The sequence below is a fragment of the Microchirus variegatus genome (assembly GCF_963457635.1).
Source record: "Microchirus variegatus genome assembly, chromosome: 4".
NCBI classification, from domain to species: Eukaryota; Metazoa; Chordata; class Actinopteri; order Pleuronectiformes; family Soleidae; genus Microchirus; species Microchirus variegatus.
In genome coordinates this window covers 30,668,308-30,690,195 of record NC_139805.1, presented here as the reverse complement: position 1 = coordinate 30,690,195, position 21,888 = coordinate 30,668,308, and the positions used below count along the sequence as shown (strand labels likewise).

Below are 21,888 nucleotides of genomic sequence, written 5' to 3'. Positions count from 1 at the left end.
CTGTGGCAGCAGATAGAGAACAGCTGCTGCTGCACACAACATGAATACACATGAAAGTGCACCCGAGGTAGAAAGAGTTTACAAAACAACCATGCATCACTTCAGTGATAGATAACTCTTTTACAGCGAGGATCTAATCATCACAGCTGCTTTTTTTCCTCGACTGAAGATGATCTCACTCTTATCACAGCTCTGTCCAGAGGATCAGTGAGATTCACCACCAGGTGGGACACTTTACACTCGACCTGGCGGTGAAATGCCATGGGAGTGAGTCAAACTTTGTCTGCCATGTGCTATGAGAGTTTTTAAAATGAAGCAAAGCAAATGGAAAGTCACGCAGGAGGCAACAACTCCCCTTGGCCTCTCACAATCATAAATCAAAGCCCTTAAAAATCGATAGAGAGCAACATGAAATCCATTCACTATTTCCTCTTTTTTTTCACTGCTCTTAATGAACTGTAAATCTTTAGCCTGCTGCATGTCTCCACTCAAATTCCTCTGTTTATCTCCACATTTTTGTTGACTTAAGCCTATCTACGTTCCTCTACACATTGGTTCGCTGTTGACGGCAACACAGTTGAACTGAATTTATAGCTGCTGATCTCAGCTGCTTACCGTGACTATAATAGTCCTTTATCGCAGCTATCCGGTAGGTACGATAGAGTGAAGTGGTGTTTGGCTTCAGGAGTCAGGGTAATTATTGACTGGTGATGTGACAGAAAATACTGAACTGCTATCAGTCGTTTTGTTTATACCATATCTGTGTGAATGTGTACAGAGCTTCGTACCCTTACAGACAATGAACAGAAGTAATGCACCCTGGGAAAAATATACAACGTTTGACCTCATTAGGACCTCCCACACAAAGTAGACCAGCCCATCTCTACCCAGTCAGTCCAGAGTTCGCCTGCCATATACTCTGTGTCATCATGTCTTACTGTTCAGCTATTCATCCGTCTTTTCCTCCTCTGTGACCATTGTGTTTTGAACGAGGTCCCTTCTATGGGCGGCAGAGGGAAGGCTGATTGTGGATTGCTGTGCATGCGGCCTGATTAAGGTGTCATGTGGAGAAGCTGCCTGCTAGGAGATGACAGGAAATCACACAATCTGCAGCATTAAGCTCTCAACACTTGGATGCTCTTAACGAGAATCTTTGGGGAGGATTGAGAACTCCAGCTTCTAAGAAATCAATAATGACGACTTCAGAGGAGGGGTCTGGTGTCATTCGGTTTCCCCAAGCCAATCAAAGGTGACTTTGATTGTGTGGAATGCAAAAAGGCTTCAGTTCCATATCGCTGGATGTATTTTAAAAGAGGAGGTAATGTCATTTTCACGCGTAGAATCACAAATACATTTAAAGTGTGAACAGATTTAATAATCACCTCTATACCTTAATTAATTAATTAGTTAATTAATTGATTGGTTAATTAATAGTCAACACACCAGATGTTAAATGATTAAAAATCTGTGTGGTGTTATTTCTGAGTACATTGCTGTGGTGTGAGTAATCAGTCACATATTTATTATTATTGGTAATCTTATAACTGGCATGAGCAAAGTGACCCAACCAGAAGCAGATTGTGTTTAGACAGTAGAATTATAGCTGGAAGACATAAGAGCAAACATAACCAAAGACAAGATGATGCTGTGGAACTCTTCGGAGGATGTGTTAGGAAACAGCAGTGACACTGAGCTTAGCAAAGTGGAGCAGATCCTAGTCCCAGTATTAGATGCACTGATTCTGGTGCTGGGGGTCGGGGGACATGCTATTGTGATTATGATCTTGTGTGGAAGGCACCGGTCCAGGGTTGTACAGACTCCTCGTAACTCCATGACCGGCACAGGCACAGACATCCTCCTGGTGGCTCTGAGTGCCGCGGACTTGCTTTTGCTCTCCATGCTTCCCTTCCACACTGTTGCCATCGCTATGCAGCACTGGCCTTTTGGGGCCCTCATGTGCCGTCTGGTGGGCTTCTTGGGATCGGCCTGCTCCTCGGCCAGCGTCTTCACACTGGCCACACTGGCTGTGTCGCGCTATCTGACTGTGGTGCAGCCTGCGAGAGCTTACTCCCTCCTCTCCCCTAACCGGGTGTCCTTAGCTGCTGTGCTCCTCTGGGTCCCAGCGTGCTGCCTGGCCGCCCCCCAGCTGGTTTTTCGCTCTGTGGGAAACCCACAACGAACCCTTGATGGACTTGCTTGTTTTGCTTTCCTATCCCACCGAGACCAGCTGATCTATGGATTATTTCACTTCCTTGTGGCCTTCTTGTTTCCCCTGTTTACCATCGCAGTAGCCTACGGCAGCATCTACATATTCCTGTGGAGGAGTCAGAACACCGGAAGGGCCCCGCAAGTAGAGCGCTACCAGAGCAAAGTCACCCAGACGTCAGCAATGCTAGTGCTGGCTTTCACCGTGTGCTGGCTGCCATCCTACGGTCTGATGCTGGCCTTACTGGTGGATAACAGCTCAGGGGCCACAGGTGCCTCACCACGTTACGGCGCCTTCACCGTGTTTTCACGCCTCATGGCGAGCTCCTCGACAGTAATGAACCCTATCCTCTATGTGCTCATGTCCCAAAAGTTCAGACAAGACCTACTGAGTTTATTCAAGAGGGGAGGACAAGAAGCAAATGGGGCTGTGTCTATGGCTGCTGCCTGACAGCATCACCATCAGCAGCTATAAGTTATAAAGAGAAACACTAAGGACTGTGAACTACAATAAAAGCATTATTTTAGAAACAATATTTGCTGAAACACTGATACAAAGAAAATTGCTGCCACAGGGAAAGTCTTCTTAAGAAGGCAAAAAACAGCACACGCAACAAAAGTTCCTCTTAAAAACATTCATTGTTAGATATTGTACAAGATCAAACCACTTGTCTCTAGAGGAGCAACTGTACAGGAACAATGTGACAATGCTGAATCACACAATCCTTGTAAAACAGATTGAAGTAAAGACACTTTGGTAAAACATTGACGGAGTACCTGTGTTTCCTTGTGCTGACATACGGTGGATAAAGGTCTAAAGTCTCAGCATCTGTCGATGTTTGTAGACACTCTGTTCTCAAAACACTAGATTAAACAGGCCTTTCTTTTTAACTTCTATTTTGGCAATGACTTCAGAATAAAAGCTTCCTGGTTCTGTTTAATTTCTTATGGGTGGGGGGGGACGATTTATCACCAGGGGTCTAATGTTTATAACTAAGGCTCTTTGTTATTCATAAAAAAAGAACAATCAAAAATTATGCTGGGCTATTCAAAGGGGAGATGGCGATGAAGTGGGAATTAAGCTTTGTGTGTGTGTGTGTGTGTGTGTGCTATAAACCCAAAAAAGGGTTTATAGCTGTGGAAATACTCACTTTCTACGACAGTTTTGCGATCAGAACCGTCATCGCTGATCTGCTGGATGTTGCCAAAGTGGATGTCACTGAAGAAGATGCGGTTCGCTCCCTTTCCGCCACCTCCTCTGTAGTCGAACGTGAGCGCAATGACGTTCTTCATGTGCTCGGGATTCTCGAACGGTTTTATGGGTGCGTTCAGGTTGTTTTCATCGGACAGGTGGACACTCTTCAGAATGGTGCGCTCCGAGTAGAGCAGGTAGCCATCATAGTCGCGGCAGGCGCAGCCGTCTTCGGCCAGCATGCCATGGGCACAAGCACACGTGCGCTGCTTCTTGCCGCGATACAGACAAAGCTGCTGGCAGCCGCCATTTTCATTTTTGCACACGTTTGTTCCTGTGAGCAGAAACGAAATGCATGACGTTAATATGGTTTTCAAAAAGAATCTCTGATCTCTGGAGGAAACTGTCTGTTGACTGTTTTTATAGATTGAACAATGCCACTCTTTACCTTGTTGTCTGTCCCTATTGAAAACCTTGATGTCTTTTAGCTGCACTCCTATACCGGTCCTCAGAGACACAGAGTCCGTTGCATTGTCCTTATTGCCTCGTTTTATGGAGCCATTTGCATGTGTCCTTCAATGCAGACAAGACAAGCGACATTAAACAGAGGCTGGTGCTTGCATATATCATGGATGAATATTCGAAATGCAACTCACAACAACAAGCCAGTATCTTTTACAAATAATCCAAAAGCGGGATTGTGTCGGAGAGGTGAATCTAACCTGTCACTCCAGTAAATGTAGTTCTCAAACACAGACACAGAGAACATGTCCATGTTATTGTTAGCCAGTACCACTTCCCTGTTTTCTCCAGTTTCAAGGTTGATGCGCTCAATCTTGTCTGTTCTGGCATCACACCAGTACAGAAAACTCTCCTATAGACATACATACAGTAACAGTTGACACAATGTTGTCACACAAAAAAAGTTCACTCTTTATTCTTATTCATTCTTTTAACACAGTGATAAAAACAAGTGCTTTACCTGGTAGTCAATGGAGATACCGTTGGGCCAGCTGATACTGGCATTGACCAGAACGGCCCTCTGGGAGCCGTCTAGACGAGATCGCTCAATGCGAGGATACTGACCCCACTCGGTCCAGAACAGGTAGCTGCAAACACAAACACAGCAGGGCACAGAGATAACTTCCTCAAGTAGTCAATAAGGAGAGAAACGACTAAACACAACTGCATCGATAATTACAGCAACACCCAGTGTTGTTTTCCTCTCACCCTTTCTCTGGGTGGACAGTGATGGCACGAGGCTTGTCCAGGCCCTGGGAAATCACCACATAGCGAAAGGAGCCGTTCAATCTGGCGACCTCGATCACATCGAATCCCTGGTCTGTCCAGTAGATGTTGCCTGAGGAGGATTGAGAAGGAGGCAGTGATGAGCATGTGCTGCATGTGCATTGATGTAGAAATGCAGCCTTCTGGTAGAACACGGCCAAAAACTTAATAAGTGAGTAAGAATAATAGAGCCAAACTGTTTAATTGATACGGTGTATATATCACATATGTGTTTTTTAAAAGGTCCAGCAAATAACATTTAGGGTTTACTGGAATAAGTATGTTTGTATAAGTGTATAATTGCTTTAAAATAAAAATCATTTGTGTTTTAGTAGTTTTAAAAGAAGCCTTTTTTGTGGACATTTGGCAAAGTCTTGCTTTACAGAGGCTGCCATCTTGTGCAGACATGTTTCTACAGCAGCACTAACAGGTGTACATTTGACATTTTGAAATCTAAGCTTCTTATATACACAAGAGAGAATTGCATACAAATCCAACAAAGAAGCAGGAGGTAATGGCAGAGAGAGTGGGAGAGTGGAAAGAGTGCTTACATCCTCTCTGGTACACAAAGGTGACTGTAAGGTGTCTGGGGTGTTTCTCACCTGCTATCCAGTCAACAGCAATGCCCTCCACTCTGCCAATGCCATTAGTGACCACATCTTCTCTCCAGGTCTGGTCCCTCTTGGCCCTGCTGATGGTGCTCAGGCCCATATCTACCCAGTAGATGGTGTCATTGTCTGAAAAAGCACACAGGTCAAAGTAAGGAAAGCACACATTACTCACATCAAAGAAGGGAAAAAAAATTTAAAAAATGTATTTCATCAAATCTTGTATTTAAAGAAAGGCTATACATTAATTAAAAAGTCCTACCAGCATGGAAGTCTATGCCGACAGCGAGGGATGTGCCTGACACTGGTACGAGGGCATCAGATTTGTCTAATGGGTCCAGAGGAATACCACGAATGCCTTCATGCACCGAGTACAATAGGAAAGAGCCAACTCCTACAGCAGAAATGAATACGAAAAGCTTTGAAAAGTTTCCTCTGCGTCACACATTTATCATTTAATTTGTAATCCGTATCTTCAGCCCAAAATAGCCTCAATCAAGAATACAATCTGTGTATATATAATAAGAATATGCCGTACCCTCACAAGACTGCTGTCCTGTCCGCAGACTGTATCCTGCTGTGCACATACAGGCTCTGGTGGTTGGCGAGGTGGGGAGACACAGTTGGGAACAGTCCCCATTGTTATTACTGCAAAGATTGGTGCCTGGGAACACAAAAGCACAGGAACAAATGCACAAAACAAATGAAAGAGGAGTTGGAGACATAAACAGATGTGCTCTAGCTGAGGTAAACAGGGTACAAGCAACAAGTAAAAGAGTCCCATTGATGTGACGAAGACATTTCCCTGCCTTGCCTAAGCAACGTTCTTTAACCCAAACTGTGGCTGCCAGCGCTGTACCTTTCTGCACGGTTTCATTGTAGATTTTCATGTGCATCATAGGGGACGTGCTGTTCCTCAGGACTTTCCAGTTCCCCCCATCCTTCTTGTTACAGGTTCCTATCTGGTCTGTTCCTTGATCTGCCCACCAGAGCTTGTCTCCTATAGGACACAATAAGATGACATTTAAAGACATGTACACACTGTACACTCATAACTTGGTCATGAACTGAACTTTCTACCCACATTATACATCAGAGACTGAAGTTAAAGATATAATGTAACATTTCTGCATCAAGACTGATGTATATTTTGTTGAGCAGTGTTCTTACATTAGCCAAAAATGTCTCTAACAATGTTAACATCCATCTAATGACTTTGATGACTGAAACCCTTCAAAGACGTGTTTAAATCCATAAAATCTATTTCTGTTCAAGGTAATGAAAGAAGGACATTACATGCTGTACATTTAATGTTCCCTGACGACATACCCATGATCGCCAGAGCAGTAGCCTTGGTGAGTTTTCCCTTGACGCCCTCCAGCACCTCTAGTTCAGACCCGTCCAGTTTGCAGCGGTTGATGGTGCTGTTTCCTGAGCTGATCCAGTAAAGCTGCTCTGTATCAAAGTCAATAGAGAGACCTGGAAGACAAAGACGGATAAGGGGCCTCATGTACAAAGGTTGCGTACGCACAAAAACGTGGCGTACGTCCGTTACCACGCTCACGTTCAGATGTATGAAACGGGAATGGACCGTGGAAATGTGCGGTGCCCACGCCAACTTCATGGCTGGCGTACGCCCGTTTCTACAGCTATTGTTCCTTTGGCGACACTTAGTGGTGATGCTGTGAAACTGTTAATAATGTGAAAACAAGTAGTCATCAGAGTGACGTGCACATCAGAGACACACTTATGAACAATTAACACCTTGCAAATGGTGCAATCCGACGTGAGCGAGTATTTAGTGAACGCGAGGATTTAATTGCAAACGATAATAATTGGCTCAGAAGCCAATTTCGGTCAGGAGTGTACCAGTCAACCCTGAGCCGAGCCATGCCAGCTGTGTGGGACGGAATCATCCGAATGTCATTCAGGTTCATCAAACTCCCATACAATGCTGTTAAACAGACCAACAACGCAATTTTCAGCGAGAGCCGGTTTCCCTCATGTAATCGGAGCTATTGACTGCACACACATTGCTATAAAAGCGCCGTCACAGAATTTGTTTACGTTAATAGGAAACATTTTCATTCCATCAATGTTCAAATCATATGTAATGCGCAAATGCAGCTAACATCATGTAAGGTGGTCTGGTTCATTAAGACTCATTCATTATGACTAACAGCATGGTTGGGAACAGGCTGGAGGCTGGAACAGTGCGCGATGGGTGGCTTCTGAGTGAATTAATAGTTTATAATAGTTTATTTTAATTGTCCCTTATGTAAACCAGCGTAATGCACATTTGGGCATGTGCGTATTCAAATATCATGTTTTTGATTTTCTTTATTTATTATTTCTGCTGGTGAAATTAGAGCTACAGAGCTTTCTAACAAGCCCCTGATCGTCTCCCTGTGTTCAGTATTCATGTCAGTAAAAGCGGGCGTAAAGTTGGAAATGTCAGCCGTGGCGCACTTCTGCATTCATTAATAGTGAAAAAAAATAAAAATTAAAAATTAAACATGAGTCAAAGTGTTTAATATCCTGCCATCTTTACGCACGAGCGATGTGTGAGCAGCTGGTTGTATGACCTGTTGCGGTCACTTTGCTTCGGCGGTGAGCAGAAACCCTCTGCTTCACCTCCACCTTGAGATCTGACCAATTCTTTATAATCTGTCTGTCTGTGTGTGTGTGTGTGTGTGTGTGTGTGTGTGTGTGTGTGTGTGTGTGTGTGTGTGTGTGCTGCTCGGATCCCACAGCATTTACAGACTCACACACACGCTCCCACTCACGTCTTTTTTTGCCATATTTATCCCTGCTAACAGGGTACCAAACAAAATCTTCCTGCGCGTTTTCATTCATTCACTAGAATCTCTTGCTCAGGCTGTGGGAAATTCCTTTACTTTCCTTTGTTCAGTGCGTTATTTGATCAAAGATGTGAACCGCAGGGCCTATTCAAATTGATTTGCATATGTAAATGGGGTGTGGACAGGGAGGAGCTAGGCACCTCTGCATGTGCGCTCAATTCCACGTTGATTTGGGATGTACAAAGGGAACGTGCTTGGATCCATGCGTACGCACACTTTGATACATCTGAATTTATTTGTGCGTACGACCGTTTCTGGGTTTTGGCGTACGCCAAGATTTAGTAGGAAATCCACGCAAGTCTTTGTACATGAGGCCCCAGGTGTGTAAAAAGCCACCCTATGGCGTGCTCTGTAAGGCAGTCACAGACAAAGATAGCACATCGCTCACCGACAGGCCCTTTCTGGTTGGTGAAGAGGACGGTGCGGTTCAGGCCGTCTGTGTTGGCCATGCTGATGTTGTCTCCGTCTGTCCAGTAGAGTTTCCTGCAGAGGGACAGACCGAGACAATCAGCAAAATACACAACCCATGAGCGACAGAAGGAGAACGTTCACACTATTTTCAGAACCTCTTCAGATATTGTAAGTAATAGCACTTACATTGATCACATTCACAAGCTTTAAAAAAACAAACTTGTCCTTCAAAGTGTTGCGGGACAGAAGGAGGACTCTTACTCTTAGTAGAAAACCCCCCAAAAAAACATTTTCTTATGTTCAAAGAAAACAATTTCATTACACGAGAGGTTTTATGATGTGACTTTTCTCAAGAATTACTGTTTATGATCATTATTTCGTTGGTTCATTGAACAGCTTTTTCTCTTAAAAAGTGAGTAAAATACAATGTTATAACAACACCAGCAAAACACAGTAGAATCTGCATGTCTCCCTAGTTTTTCCTCAGAAATGAACTCCAGGTTGAATGAAGCAGACCATTATCTAGGTTAACAACAGCAGGAGAAGGTTTGGGGGGATTGAGGCAGGGTGCCATTTCCTGAACATGCAAGAAGCAGGACACCTGCCCATTTAATCCCATGTGGATTCTCTGGAGTTCCTTCTGTCACAATCTTATATGAGCTTACTTTAACGACATTAACGTGAGACTATACTAGGGAGCTGGTAGTTACAGCAGATACACAGATACAGCCCTATTGGACAATCTTTGTAGGATCTCTGGAGTAACAGAGCATGTCTCATGTGACCTGGAATACACTCATACGTCAGCATTAAAAACAGCAACGCATTTCACTGCTGTGACTGATTGTTGTATATAAGTATTGGTCCAAATAAGTTCAACACAGGCCGTCATTAGCCTCTGGTTTGCTTCCCTCAGTAACATAATCACAGCCTACTCAACAAAACCATAAAAAGTGAGCAGGAAATTGATTGCTTTAGAGCAGGAACCATTCATCACAATTTACACCACCTGAAAAAGGGGGAATGCAGATAACTTCAGACTCCACTCACACAACACGGTCAACACAGTCACTTTCCCTCAGGCCAGGGATATTGATCACTTAGATTCAGGACAAGGAGAGCTATGTCAACCTTGTGCCAACATTCATCAGACTTAGAAATGGTTGATATATGGTTGATACACTCATTCTTTTTAGGGCTATTTACTGTACTTGTTTACTACTTTAAACAGATGATGGACTGTGAATACTAACTGTAATGGTATTTTGTATGTGTAGAACTGCTGGCTGATATAATGGCCAGTATAATGCAAATTTCTATTATTTTGATAAGTGTAGCAATTTACTTTTTCATTTTCTAATAAAACATAACAGTAAATAATAGCAAAATGAGGTAAACAACTTGAACAAAATTGAATAACACTAATGGTCTGTCTCTCTGATCAGCATTTGGTGCACTTACAATTGTTAATACATAACTGACCAATGTTAATTTGAAAAAAAAGGTAAATATGGGCCCAATAAATGGGCCGGACCAATTTATCCAACACAGGTGATGATGTGAATAATTCCTAACGGAGGCATGTATATGAATGGTGCAAAATGTATGAATGAATAAATGAATGGAATTGAACAGAGGCAAAAGAAGGAAAAAAGAAATCCACAGAAAAAATGTATTCAAGGCATTTGTCATTCGCTCATTTATTCATTGATTTTTCTACCGCATATTCAGTAAAGGTCGTCGTGGGGGGAGCTGGAGCCAATCCCATTCAATTCAACGGTTGAAAAATATCACGCCATTGTTGACTCTCTCACTCTCCCACACTTTAACACAAACACCTGCCAACTGCATTCAAGTTGGTCAAAATCCTCATGCAGACACATGCAGAATATGCATACTTCATGTCAATTTGATTGAGCATCACTGTGTTTTAGAATAGGTGCAGTCTGTGTTTAAAGGGTATCAATCCTCCAGCCCCATCACCAACTTCCTGTTGAATCCTCCCACATCCACCACACCCTCCATTTGTTTATGACGTTGCCTTTAAATAAAGTTTATGAAAGCATTTAATCTCCCACTCTAGCATTTTTAGTGCACACATGCACACACTCCCTCTCTGACTGTGTCTGACTCCGACCACTTGTGTACGTATTCTGGGCAGTTCGTTTGAGCCAGAAAGAGATGACAACCCAAGCATATGGATTTAGCATCTGCTTCTCATTACCACCCCCCCCCCCCCCCCCCGTGCCAACAACGCTCACATCAGACACATTCCTCCACTTAAGTCGGCTAAGTCTTTTAAAGAGAGGAAAGAATGTACAAAAAAAATAACACAAGAGGGCAAAAAGAAAACATCCTTTTTTCATCCACCTTAAATACTGAAAAGCAAAATTCTTCCAGGACAAAACAAAGTCTATAAATACAGCAGTGATGGTTCGTCTCTCCTGTGTTGGCGAGAGAAGAGGCCCAGGCCAGGTTGGTTAGCTGAGGGGGGGATGAGGAAACCAGACAGGACAGAGAGGGGGGGGGGACTGGACACTGGCTGAGTAAGACAGGAGGGAACAAGATGTAAGATAAACACTCAAACAGAAATAGTGACAGAGAGCGACACAGACAGTCTCTCTAGATAATTCACAGATAGTCAATCTGAGCACTGAAGGCGTCTTTAAAATTAGAAATGGAGCAAAGAGATAAACACGAAAGAGGGGGGGAAACATTGAGAATGAGTCCCTGAGTGAAGAGCAGTCAGAGGTCAGTGACCATTTATACCAAAACTCCTCTGCATGTAATCACTGCAAACAGAGGGGGGCCTGACAGCAACACACAGCCAGAGTGTGTGTGTGTGTGTGTGCACTTCCGTGTAGATGTAAGTGTAGCTTAAAGGTGAAATCAGGAGGGCGTCTCAGAGCAGCTTCATTTCAACAAAGTGTGTGTGTGTGTGTGGGGGGGGGGGGGGGGGGGGGGGGGGCGCTTTTTTCTTGCTTCCTCTTTAGGAGCTCCTTTAGTATAAACACAGACTTCTTCAGGAGCAGCAGCCCACATGGGGACCAAAGCTTAATCCTAATAAGGCGGAATCTCATTTCTGAGGCTCCGTTTAAAGCTGCACTGCGTAACAGCATAAAGTGATTTTTGTTGTTGTTGTATTTGTATGCTCTATCTTTCACCTGAAAACAAAGGGCCCATTTGTGTACGTACAGCAGCAGCAGCAGCAGCAGCAGCAGCAGCAGCAGCAGCAGCAGCAGCAGCAGCAGCAGCAGCAGCAGCAGCACAGGGGCAGAGGTTTGTGTTTTCAGTCTCACTTTACCAGCACAATAATGCTGTAGCCTCCATCTGTCTTGATGTATAACAGATCACTTCCTGTGTGCAGCATGGGAATGTCGCAGGGTGACACTCGATCTAAACACTACTATACTGAGAAATAGAGAGACAGTTGTGTGGAACTGATAGACTTAATCAATGGTTTGAATTAGTGCTGTCAGTTAAACGCGTTATTAATGGCGTTAACGCGAACCCATTTTAACGGCGTCAATTTTTTTATCGCGCGATTAACGCTCTTTTTGGCCAAGCAAACTTTGTAGTTTTTTTCACAAGATGTTGCATCAACTAGTAACGTTAGAACAATTACAACACCACACCGGATCTAGATAGACCGGAAACAAAACAACACACACGCTGCGCGAGCCGGTCACAGAGTAGTCGGCTCGCGTATCACAATGAGAGGAATAACTCAACATATGCAGAGCGACAGTGATATTCACCTGCGGCTCGCTAATGTTAACAACACATTACTTCCTGCCTCACCTACGTACCTCTCGTACCTCCTACAGCACACACACACAGCTCCTCGCTCGCGCGCGCACACACACACACACAGCTCCTCGCTCGCGTGCACACACACACACATCTCCTTGCTTGCGCGCACACACACACACAGCTCCTCGCTCGCTCGCGCACACACACACACACAGCTCCTCGCGCACACACACACACACAGCTCCTCGCTCACACACACACACACACACACACACACACACACACACACACACACACACACACACACACACACACACACACACACACACACACACACACACACACACACACACACACACACACACACACACACACACGTGTGTGTTTAGTCTGTAACATAGATTAGTTTGTCTGCCAGGGTGGTTCAGTCTGTAGAATAAGATGTTTACCAATCTAATAATTCATCTAAAATTATATTTTGTCTTGAACAAATATTATATTATAAATATTGTGTCTTGAAATTGCAGTAACTTGTATTGCAATTTAGATAAATTTCAATTAATTGTTCAGCCCTAGACTACAGTATATGCCAAAATATGCAAATAACATTTACACAAAGCAAGCCAATCCACTTTTCTATGTTGACAAGAGTATTAAAATGAGGAAAAATAATGGTACAAAAAGAAATCAAGGAACATTTAGAATAGATAAAAATGTGAGATTAATTGCGATTAATCGCGAGTTAACTATGACATTAATGCGATTAATCACAATTAAATATTTTAATCGTTTGACAGCACTAGTTTGAATGTATAAACATGTGTTTATGCTTAACTGCTATAGTTTTAAAGGTCCCATATTATACCCTATTAACCCAAGTTAAACTAGGTCCTGGTGCCCTAATGAACATGTCTGTTTCATGCTTTAGTCAAAATATCATAAGGATGAAGCACAATAGCAGTTCAATAACCGCAGTTCAAAACAGCCCTTTTCAGAACACTCGGTTTTGTGCCTGGTCATTTACATGTGAATGGGACCCAGGTAAACACACATCCACTGCTTCCAGGGGAGTGTCGCCACTTATCACCTATTGTCATGCACCGTCGTCACAACCCCCGCTCCATATACCCCATAGTAATGTCCGTTTACCCGTTGTTACTGAGTTTCACCGTAAAGGCCACATTATACTTCTCCGACTGCGTATGCGTTAGCCGTCTGCGTCACCATGGAGACGCCTCGAGCCTTTATACTTCTGCATCGTGGTGACGGACACGCGCTGCAATTTCCCGCCCGATTAGTAGGGGTTGCTGCGCAAGGTTGCTTTCCGAGAAAGAAAGAGAGAGAAAGACTGTTGTTGTTGAAACAGTAGCCGTTTCTCACTTTTCTGTGTGACGAACCGCAGTTTTAAGATAATTTGAGGCGAGAAATTGGCCATTTAGAGTCTAAACATGTGCGGGGGTCAGCTCTGCGTCTGTAGACGATCGGTGCGACTGTGAGCCGGCACAGAGCAGCTTAGCTCGGCCTGTCCTGAGGACCAATCGCAGCTCTTGCCGTCTCTGTTGTTCCTTGACGGAGTGACGGACACTTAAAAAATATTTCGTGCAGTCGGAGACGACGTAGAGGCTCTTCGACAGGCTCTGCGTCGATGCAGAGTCTCTGCGTAACCTACGCAGAGCACTTTACGCAGAAGTATAAATTGGGCTTAATGCATAGAGTGACCACGATTTTGGCTTCTCGCGATCATAAAAACATTAAAATCGAAAAAAAAAAATGATTAATGCGATGCGCGGCGAGTATGTAAATTCCCATGCTAGAAAAAGACCCTGAACGCACCAGTGTTACATCGGCTGAAAGTGACGTGTGTGGATCAACAACACGAGGAGAGAACGTGGAAACACAAGGCAGCCTTTGGTTGAGAAGAAATGTAGGACATCTACATCTTTCTGTAGTGCTTTCAAACGCGTGCTCCTCATATCACCGATCCACACACGCCACTCGCTAACCGCAGGCACGTAACTGGTGCGTTCAAGGTGTCCCTCCAGCATAGGAATTTACACACGATCAACAACAAAGGGCTTGTGAAGCTTGTGAACATTTTTTTCATAAATAAAATATATCCTCTGGACACAAACATCCTTTGAGGCTGGAAGTTTGTGTAAAACACTGTGCTCCGCTGTGCAGCCACTCTTCCTCCTTGCCTGCACTCTCGTATTTCACAGGGACAAGGGGGAGCTACGGTGGAGCTGTGAAGTACTCTGCCTGGCGGGGTGCCAACATTGACGGTGAAATGTCCGCACTGTCGTCACTTGGTCGGGAGGTGTAAACATCGTGTGTTTTATCGCCTATACTTACACAAAGTGGAACCACTAAAACATGACTGAGTCTTGTTTTTTCACATTTTGGGGACTGGTATGGCCCACTGAGTCCCAAATATAAGTACTAAAAGATTAAAAAGTTGATTTTGCACAATAGGGGACCTTTAAGGTTACGATGAGGATGTGAATTGTGGTTTTGGTTGAGGTTAAAGCTTGGTTTAGACCAGGGGTCTCAAACTCAGACGAGACTGAGAATCTTGTCTGGTCGGGAAGGAGCCAGTCAAGTGAAAAATACTTCCACGGCCATATATGTGATGATATTTCACAGAATTTCAATACAAATGTCTGTTTTTAGATGGAATGATATATAGTTCACAATAAAAATATAAAAAAAACATATTTATGATGGAAAATGAATCTGTAGATAGGTATAAGTCATTATAACTACATGAAATCAATTGGTTTAAATGAATGAAGGTCAATTGACTGTCCTAACAAGAATATCTGCGCAAACCTGTGTGTGTGTTTGTGACCTACCCCAGTATTGGATGCAGCACCAGGCAGTGTGGTTTGTCCAGCCCCTGGATGACAGCATTTTTGAAGGAGCCATCCAATCTGGCAACATTGATCTGTTTCTTATTGGCATCATAGCTGGTCCAGAACAGGTTTCTGGAAATCCAGTCCACAGCTAGACCATGGGCATTTGGCAGATCTGGGGAAAATAAATAAAGAAAGAGCTAGCTAACATTCACAAATGCCTTGTGCCTCATCAATCTTAAAGTAGACATCTGTAGCAGATACAACTGAATATTGAAAACCTTCATAGTTCCGTGGACTTTAATGTGTCCATGAGATTTGTTGGAAATGGTGAACTATAAAAAAAATTGTGAAATATGCCCTTGAGGTGCTCTTTGTTTTTCACAGCATCACTCTGCCTGAGGGTTAATGACAACAAATGGATAACTGTTACAGTGAATTTTACCTTTCTTCCTCAAAAAGAAAAAGGATCAAAAATGTCAACATTGTTAATTTCTCGAGTAAGCCCAGATAATTTATCATCATAAGGACACAAATGAGGTAATTAACTGATGCATGATTCATTTATTATTTTATAAACGACTCTGGGGTATAATCAGTATAAATTATCTTCCCGCTTTTATCTGCACTGTCTAAGACACTGCTTTCTTTTAGTTTCACATAATCTTGATAAAATCTGTTTTTAACCTGAATCTGTCATTTAAAATATGTAAAAATGGAAAAACATTGAGCCTTCGAGACCTTGTCCCTTCTGCATGTTTGTGTATTTTGAGTTAAAACAAGATAAGTGGGTGGGTCTTGTCACCATATTAATTGGCGTTTAGTAATTTCTAATTTCTAAAACTGCCTACTCTCTGTTGTGGAGGACTTTCTACGATCGTCCCATCGTCTCAGCATCATCTCCATCTACGGTGTTAACCCAAGAGGAAGCTGAGAGTGATGTTTCCGAGGCAGAGATTGATGATGAGGAAATTTCTAAGGTGAGGCAATATCCTGTATGTTTGAACTGATTTGCAATTTTAGGGCTGCTGCTGCTGCCGCTGCCGTGGAGGGAGAGACCAGAGAAATGCAGACTCATCCCCGTGATGAAGTCGATGCATCTCAATTTGGGGAGAAAGGATAACACAGCACCTGACTGCGTACAACTTAGTGCAAGAAGTCACAAAAAAATCGCATCACAACCTCTAAAATCCAAAATATATTGGAAAACCGTTCCTAGTGATATTTTTATGTTGTATACAGTGAAATTTCAAGCAACATGTGTGTGATTAAGACACGATAATGCAGATTCTGCTGTGTTGCATTATCCATACCAGCAGAGACCACAGTCTCGACTCCAGTGCCATTAATGAAAGCCCTCTTGATGGTCTGAGTGCGGACATCTGACCAGTAGATACGATGCTCCTGAGCGTCATAGTCCACCGCAGTCACGTTGTCGATGTCAGGCACCGTGAAGGAGATAATGTAGTTGTAGTATGGGTTGTCGATGTCCACTCCTCTGATCTCGATCTGACGAGCATACAGCAGGAACTGACGAGACTCTACGGGGAGAGAGAAGATGTTGACATGCATCCGTCAGTGAAACACCGACGCCTCTGTGTGCAATGGGTTTTATCAAGCAATTTCAAATGAAAAGTAAACTGTGTGAGTAAACACCAATACCAGAGTTGCTGATTAGTGGTTGCAACAAGGATGAATGCATTATTTCTGCCACTTGCATTAACAGTCAGTTGAATCTTTGACTCTGATCACTGTGTCTGGATGACTATGCTGTAGCTGTGGCAGCAAGAGCTAATTCAGTCAGTGAAGATACATTACAGCTGGATTGGTCTCAACAGTCCGATCAACATTTAACTGTGGGCAATTTAAATGATGGACAGGAAAAGTGGGGGAAAGAAAGGGAGGTGAGGAGAGTAATGACAGTGTCGGGCTGAATCGGCAAAACCCAACTAGGTGGGAGATGTGGAAGGTTGTGTCTGATGCCTGCATCAGACAGCATGGGGCTCTCCATTCCATTACCCCTGAAGATAATAGAAAGTGCTGCCTTGAATACTAAACTCAGACACTGAATAAACGGGCCCACTCTCAGTTTTCACAGACAGACACTTCAATATGCCCCAAGCCTGTCACAGCACAACACAGCAGCATCTCCAAGTGAGATTGTTTAATCCCATCCTCTCACTCTCTCCGTTTCACATATATACAAACAATAACACACACACGCGCACACACAAAATGCACACTCATCACTTCTGCAAGGACAGGGATTACAACGGCATCCAACAAGAGTTTTGCTAATGAAAAGCCATTCAGAGGCTCATAGAGGATATCAATGTATGTTTATACAGCAACTGCTTACATTTTTGCATTGCAGTCATTGGCCAATATATTAGGAACCCTCTTTCAACTGCTTGTTCATGCAAATATCTGGTGATTTCAGTAACTGTGTACATGACATGGGTGTTGGCGCCAGACAGGCTGCTCTGAGTATTTCAGAAACGGTCTGATCTACTGGGATTTTCTCACACAGCCATTCTCTAGAGCAGGGGGTGACAAACTCAAAGGACCTGGGGGGGCAAGAGACCAGAAAATGTGGGGGAAAACAGCTGTTTTATATAAATGGGTCGTTACCAGGCTTTTGCAGAGCTTGTTGATGAGCTGACTATTTGAATCAGGTGTGTTGGAAGGAAACACCAAAAAAACATGCAGGGCAGTCGGTCCCGAGGACCAGGATTGAGAGACACTTCTATCACCCCCTGGAAGCTGTGCCTCCACCGCACACTCCAAAGAGTAGGTCGGGGGCCATGTTTTCAGTTTGATATTAAGTGGTGGGTCACATGTGATTAATTGGCCCTCAGGCCTCCAGTTTGACATTTCTGCTCTAGTGTTTACAGAGCAAGGTCTGAAAAAGAGAAAATATCAAGTAAATAGTTGTTCTCCGGGCGGAAATGCCTTGTTGATGTAAGAGGTCAGAGAGGAATGAACAGGCTGGTTCAAAGTGAAAAAAAGCAATACATAAAAAACACGAGAAAAGTATGCAGAAGGCCATCTCTGAATGTACAGCATGTAGAAGCAGAAGACCACACCACTTGCCACTCAGGCCACTTTCTTAGGTGTCCTCAGTGTGCACCTTATGAAGTGGCTCCTAAGTTTGAGTTCGTCCATGCTTACCGTAGCAAGTGCGTTTGTCAGGGCCCAGTTTCATGAGGTGAGGACAGGCACAGGAGAACGTCTGATTGTAGTTGATGAGACAGAGGTGAGAACAAGGGTCTTTGCCATTTTTAGCCGCACATGGGTTTGGAGCTGTGAAGCACAGAACTCAGTTAACTCATTTATACTCAATATATGAACTTGGTTAACGCACGTTGTTTTTCAGTACCAATGTTTTCGACTGCAGTTCAAGAGTATGTGTAGGTGTTTCTCACCCTCAGGCTGCCTGGACGGATGATAGACTTGGAGGTCAAAAGGCTGTGTGTTTGTTCTCTGGACAACAGTGACATTGCTACCAGTCCACTTGTTAGCCTTGGCCAGTGTGTTGGTCCTCCAGTCCGTCCAGTAAACCTCTCCACCATACATAGTGACCGCAAAGGGATGCGACAGATACTCGTGTCCCCTCAGAACCTCGATAAGCCCAGAACCGTCGTACTTGGCCGAATAAATGGCATCAGATCTACAAACAGCACAATACTCTGTTATATTTCTGCACAGAAATGAACATTGTGTTTGTATGTGTGATCACTTTTGTGTCTTCAGCCTGACCTGGCATCGATCCAGAGGATGCGCCGCTCTAGATAATCTACAGTGAGTCCATTCGGCCAGCCTCCATTGCCAGTTTCTTTGTGGATGGTCTTCCTGCCTTCTCCACTCATTGATGCTGCTTCAATTCTTGGCAAGCTGGCGTCCCAGTCTGTCCAGAAGAGGATTCTGCAACATAATGCAATAACATGAACATGAGGTTATTCAGAAACAATGAGGTACAATATGTGCAGGATGAGTTTGGAAGCAAAACGTTTGGTTTAGTTTAAGATGTTGAAAAGTGGGCTGTGTTCATTTGAGCGGGACACAGAGTATGCAGCGTGGTCGTTACCCATCCCGGGGGTCTAAGGCAATAGCTCGAGGGTGCTCCACCTCCCCGGCCAGCAGTGTAGTCCTCATGGTGCCATCCAGCTTGGCGACTTCAATCTGATCCAGGTTGCTTTCCACCCAGTAAATGTTTCCTGCTATCCAGTCGACTGCCAGGCCCTCGGGAGTAGCCAAGCCATACTGGATTACTACATCAAAGCTGGTTAAAGCTAAGCAGAAGACAGAAAAGACAGGACACATGATCAAATAAAAATAACTTGTTTTTAGTCATGTATGTCTTTCTTTCTTGCTTTGCCTCCTTCCTTGTTTCCTTCCTCCCTCTAAAGTACTGACTTGCTCTGCTCCAGTAATCAAGCTTATTAGATTCTCAAGCTAACGCTGCATCACATACTGTATTTTCTTTACTCAAATTACTAGATGATGTTGTGTTTTTCAGGGACACGTGTGTTTTTTTTTTAAAGACACAGACACAAATACACTCTGGACAGAGCAGGGGTGTGTGCGTGTGTGTGTGACTGGGCTGTAGAAAATCTGAATACGTGATGTCCTGTGGGACTACAGAGAGAGTCTTCCCAGTCTCTTTCAAACCCTGTCATTTTCCGTCACATCCCTAATCACAGGGACATGTCTAATTATTCGTCATCATCCCGCCTGCCTGCTGCAAAAACATACAGTTGTTATACTCTGTTTCCTGTTGGTGTTGCCTGGTAAATATTGCTCATAACAAGCACAACATCCAACGTGACGTGTGGATTGCTGCAGTGATGATAGAGGCCTTTATTTCTCATCAGCATTAGTGTAGCTTTATATTGAAACAATTCTACATAATATGATCTGACACTATGAATACAGCTGTTTCCATTACAGCAACTAGACTCAAATTCAGTTTGTGAGCCAAATAAACAAGATTAAAGGGTTCTAGCGTGTGACCAAAAATCTTTCAAGTGTGACTAAATCTTTTCTGAAGTGGTGCACCTTGCATTTTTTATCTACACCTTGCAGCCTCAGTTTTCTATCCACAATTTTCCAAAGTCACACTCAAGTAAGTACGATGCTGTGCTCACAACCAGTCAAAGACAGAGAAGAGAAGGGGTGGGTCACATACACTGCCCCCTGTGTGTCTTCTTTTGAGAACAGTGACCAAGTAGAATACACAGCTACAAATACACTGTGCACCCGCAACAAAAGGACCAGGATTTCAGCATAACTACCTAAAAATGCACATTGATACATGTAAACATTGTTCTTTGACACAACTTGGGCTTAACCTTGGTACTCATTGCAGTAGAGTACAGTGACTATACAGTACACTATATTTGTGCAAAAAAGTGAGTCTGGAGCCCTGGATTTTATTTTATGAAGATGCTATTTTGGTCATTTTCGCATGAGAGACAGAGAGAGGCAGGAATGCAGAAAGGAGCCACAGGACAGAATTAAATCCAAGCTGCTGCAGACCCCTGCAGATTTATCAGGTGAGCTGACTGGTGACCCCTACAAACTGTATTCTGAAAAGATATGATGTATAATATGCAGGTTTTTCTTGTGAATTAAATAACATCAAAGAAGTGTAAGCCACTATTGTCAAAAGTCCTTGTGACACAGCTAACACTCACCTCCATTTTCAGACAGCTTCCCACGATAGATCTTATCCTCCACCACGTCGGTCCAATAGAGGGCGCTCTGGCTAAGATGGAAGTCAAGGGCAATGGTGTTTCTTAGGCCTGGCACCAACACACTGAACTCTCCCTTATTCAGATCAATGCGGCGGATCTCATGGCGGTTTGAGAAGATGATAAAAGGCTTGAAAGGATCTGTACAAAAGAAGAGGGAAAAAAATCTGAGTAAATCTTAAAAAGGGAAACCAGGCCGATGGTTAATGTTTAAAACCATGTGTTTGGTCACAGTTGTTACTGTGACCAAACACTGCTCCATTACAGCTCTGCTGGAAAACACTGCAGCCATGTTCCACTGCAGTGTTTAACAGAGGGTGCTGAACGTGGCTTTAATCCTGGGTAATTAAAACACAGTGTCAATAAGACAGGAGTTATCTGTACCTAACAGGCAGCCAGAGAGAGAGCAAGATGAATGACAGGGGGGTTAGTGGATATTCTCTAAGCCTTTTACCTGGCAGTAAAAAGCACAGAAATACCTCCTCTCTCATTGACAGTTTCAGAGAGGACAAAGCCTCTTTCTTTTAGTAAATTATCAATTTAGAAGTGGATTTAATGTTACTGACCCATTTCCATTATTCACCTCATCCTCTCATCACATCCTGCATAAATATATGAGATTTTATTTTTACAAGCTAATTATGTATAATAATAAAGTGAACATGGTGAATATTTCCCTCCTCCCTTGTTATATTCTAGTGTGAAAGACACTCTTGTCTCCACTGCTCTGTCTATTGTCCAAATAAGTATCAGTCTTTGGCGTTCTGTGGCTGCTCCAACCACACTACTTCCTGCTAGGGTGGCTGCTCCTCAGCACAAATCCAAACCGAAACCACACTTCTCAACGCTCCAATCCTGCAATCCTGAACCCTGACAAAGTGCAGAAACAGGTCACTTCTCAAACGTCCCTTCTCTGTGCTACAAACTTCCTACAACTATCATCAATCACACTCTGAGCTTCTTCAC

At 43.5% G+C, this 21,888-nt stretch overlaps 2 protein-coding genes across 2 annotated transcripts in view; one reads left to right on the top strand and one right to left on the bottom strand.

Moving 5' to 3' along the window:
* Positions 1 to 21,888, bottom strand: part of LOC310925574 (low-density lipoprotein receptor-related protein 1-like) — a 115,721-nt gene that overhangs the window by 37,780 nt on the left and 56,053 nt on the right. The window contains exons 22-39 of the mRNA XM_083887553.1: positions 20,866 to 21,063; positions 19,257 to 19,461; positions 18,929 to 19,093; positions 18,595 to 18,839; positions 18,341 to 18,472; positions 16,483 to 16,710; positions 15,170 to 15,344; positions 8,542 to 8,636; positions 6,622 to 6,771; positions 6,152 to 6,292; positions 5,831 to 5,956; positions 5,555 to 5,686; positions 5,287 to 5,421; positions 4,628 to 4,757; positions 4,380 to 4,506; positions 4,120 to 4,271; positions 3,846 to 3,970; positions 3,357 to 3,731 (exon numbers count right to left, since the gene is read on the bottom strand). Of these exons, the coding sequence (XP_083743679.1) occupies positions 3,357 to 3,731; positions 3,846 to 3,970; positions 4,120 to 4,271; positions 4,380 to 4,506; positions 4,628 to 4,757; positions 5,287 to 5,421; positions 5,555 to 5,686; positions 5,831 to 5,956; positions 6,152 to 6,292; positions 6,622 to 6,771; positions 8,542 to 8,636; positions 15,170 to 15,344; positions 16,483 to 16,710; positions 18,341 to 18,472; positions 18,595 to 18,839; positions 18,929 to 19,093; positions 19,257 to 19,461; positions 20,866 to 21,063 (3,036 nt within the window). The remainder of the gene's footprint in view (positions 1 to 3,356; positions 3,732 to 3,845; positions 3,971 to 4,119; positions 4,272 to 4,379; positions 4,507 to 4,627; positions 4,758 to 5,286; positions 5,422 to 5,554; positions 5,687 to 5,830; positions 5,957 to 6,151; positions 6,293 to 6,621; positions 6,772 to 8,541; positions 8,637 to 15,169; positions 15,345 to 16,482; positions 16,711 to 18,340; positions 18,473 to 18,594; positions 18,840 to 18,928; positions 19,094 to 19,256; positions 19,462 to 20,865; positions 21,064 to 21,888) is intronic.
* On the top strand, positions 1,640 to 2,656 carry LOC310925575 (galanin receptor type 2-like; the record flags this gene model as incomplete). Its single annotated transcript, XM_083887554.1, has 1 exon — positions 1,640 to 2,656. The coding sequence occupies one exon, from the start codon at positions 1,640 to 1,642 to the stop codon at positions 2,654 to 2,656; it is 1,017 nt and encodes a 338-aa protein (XP_083743680.1).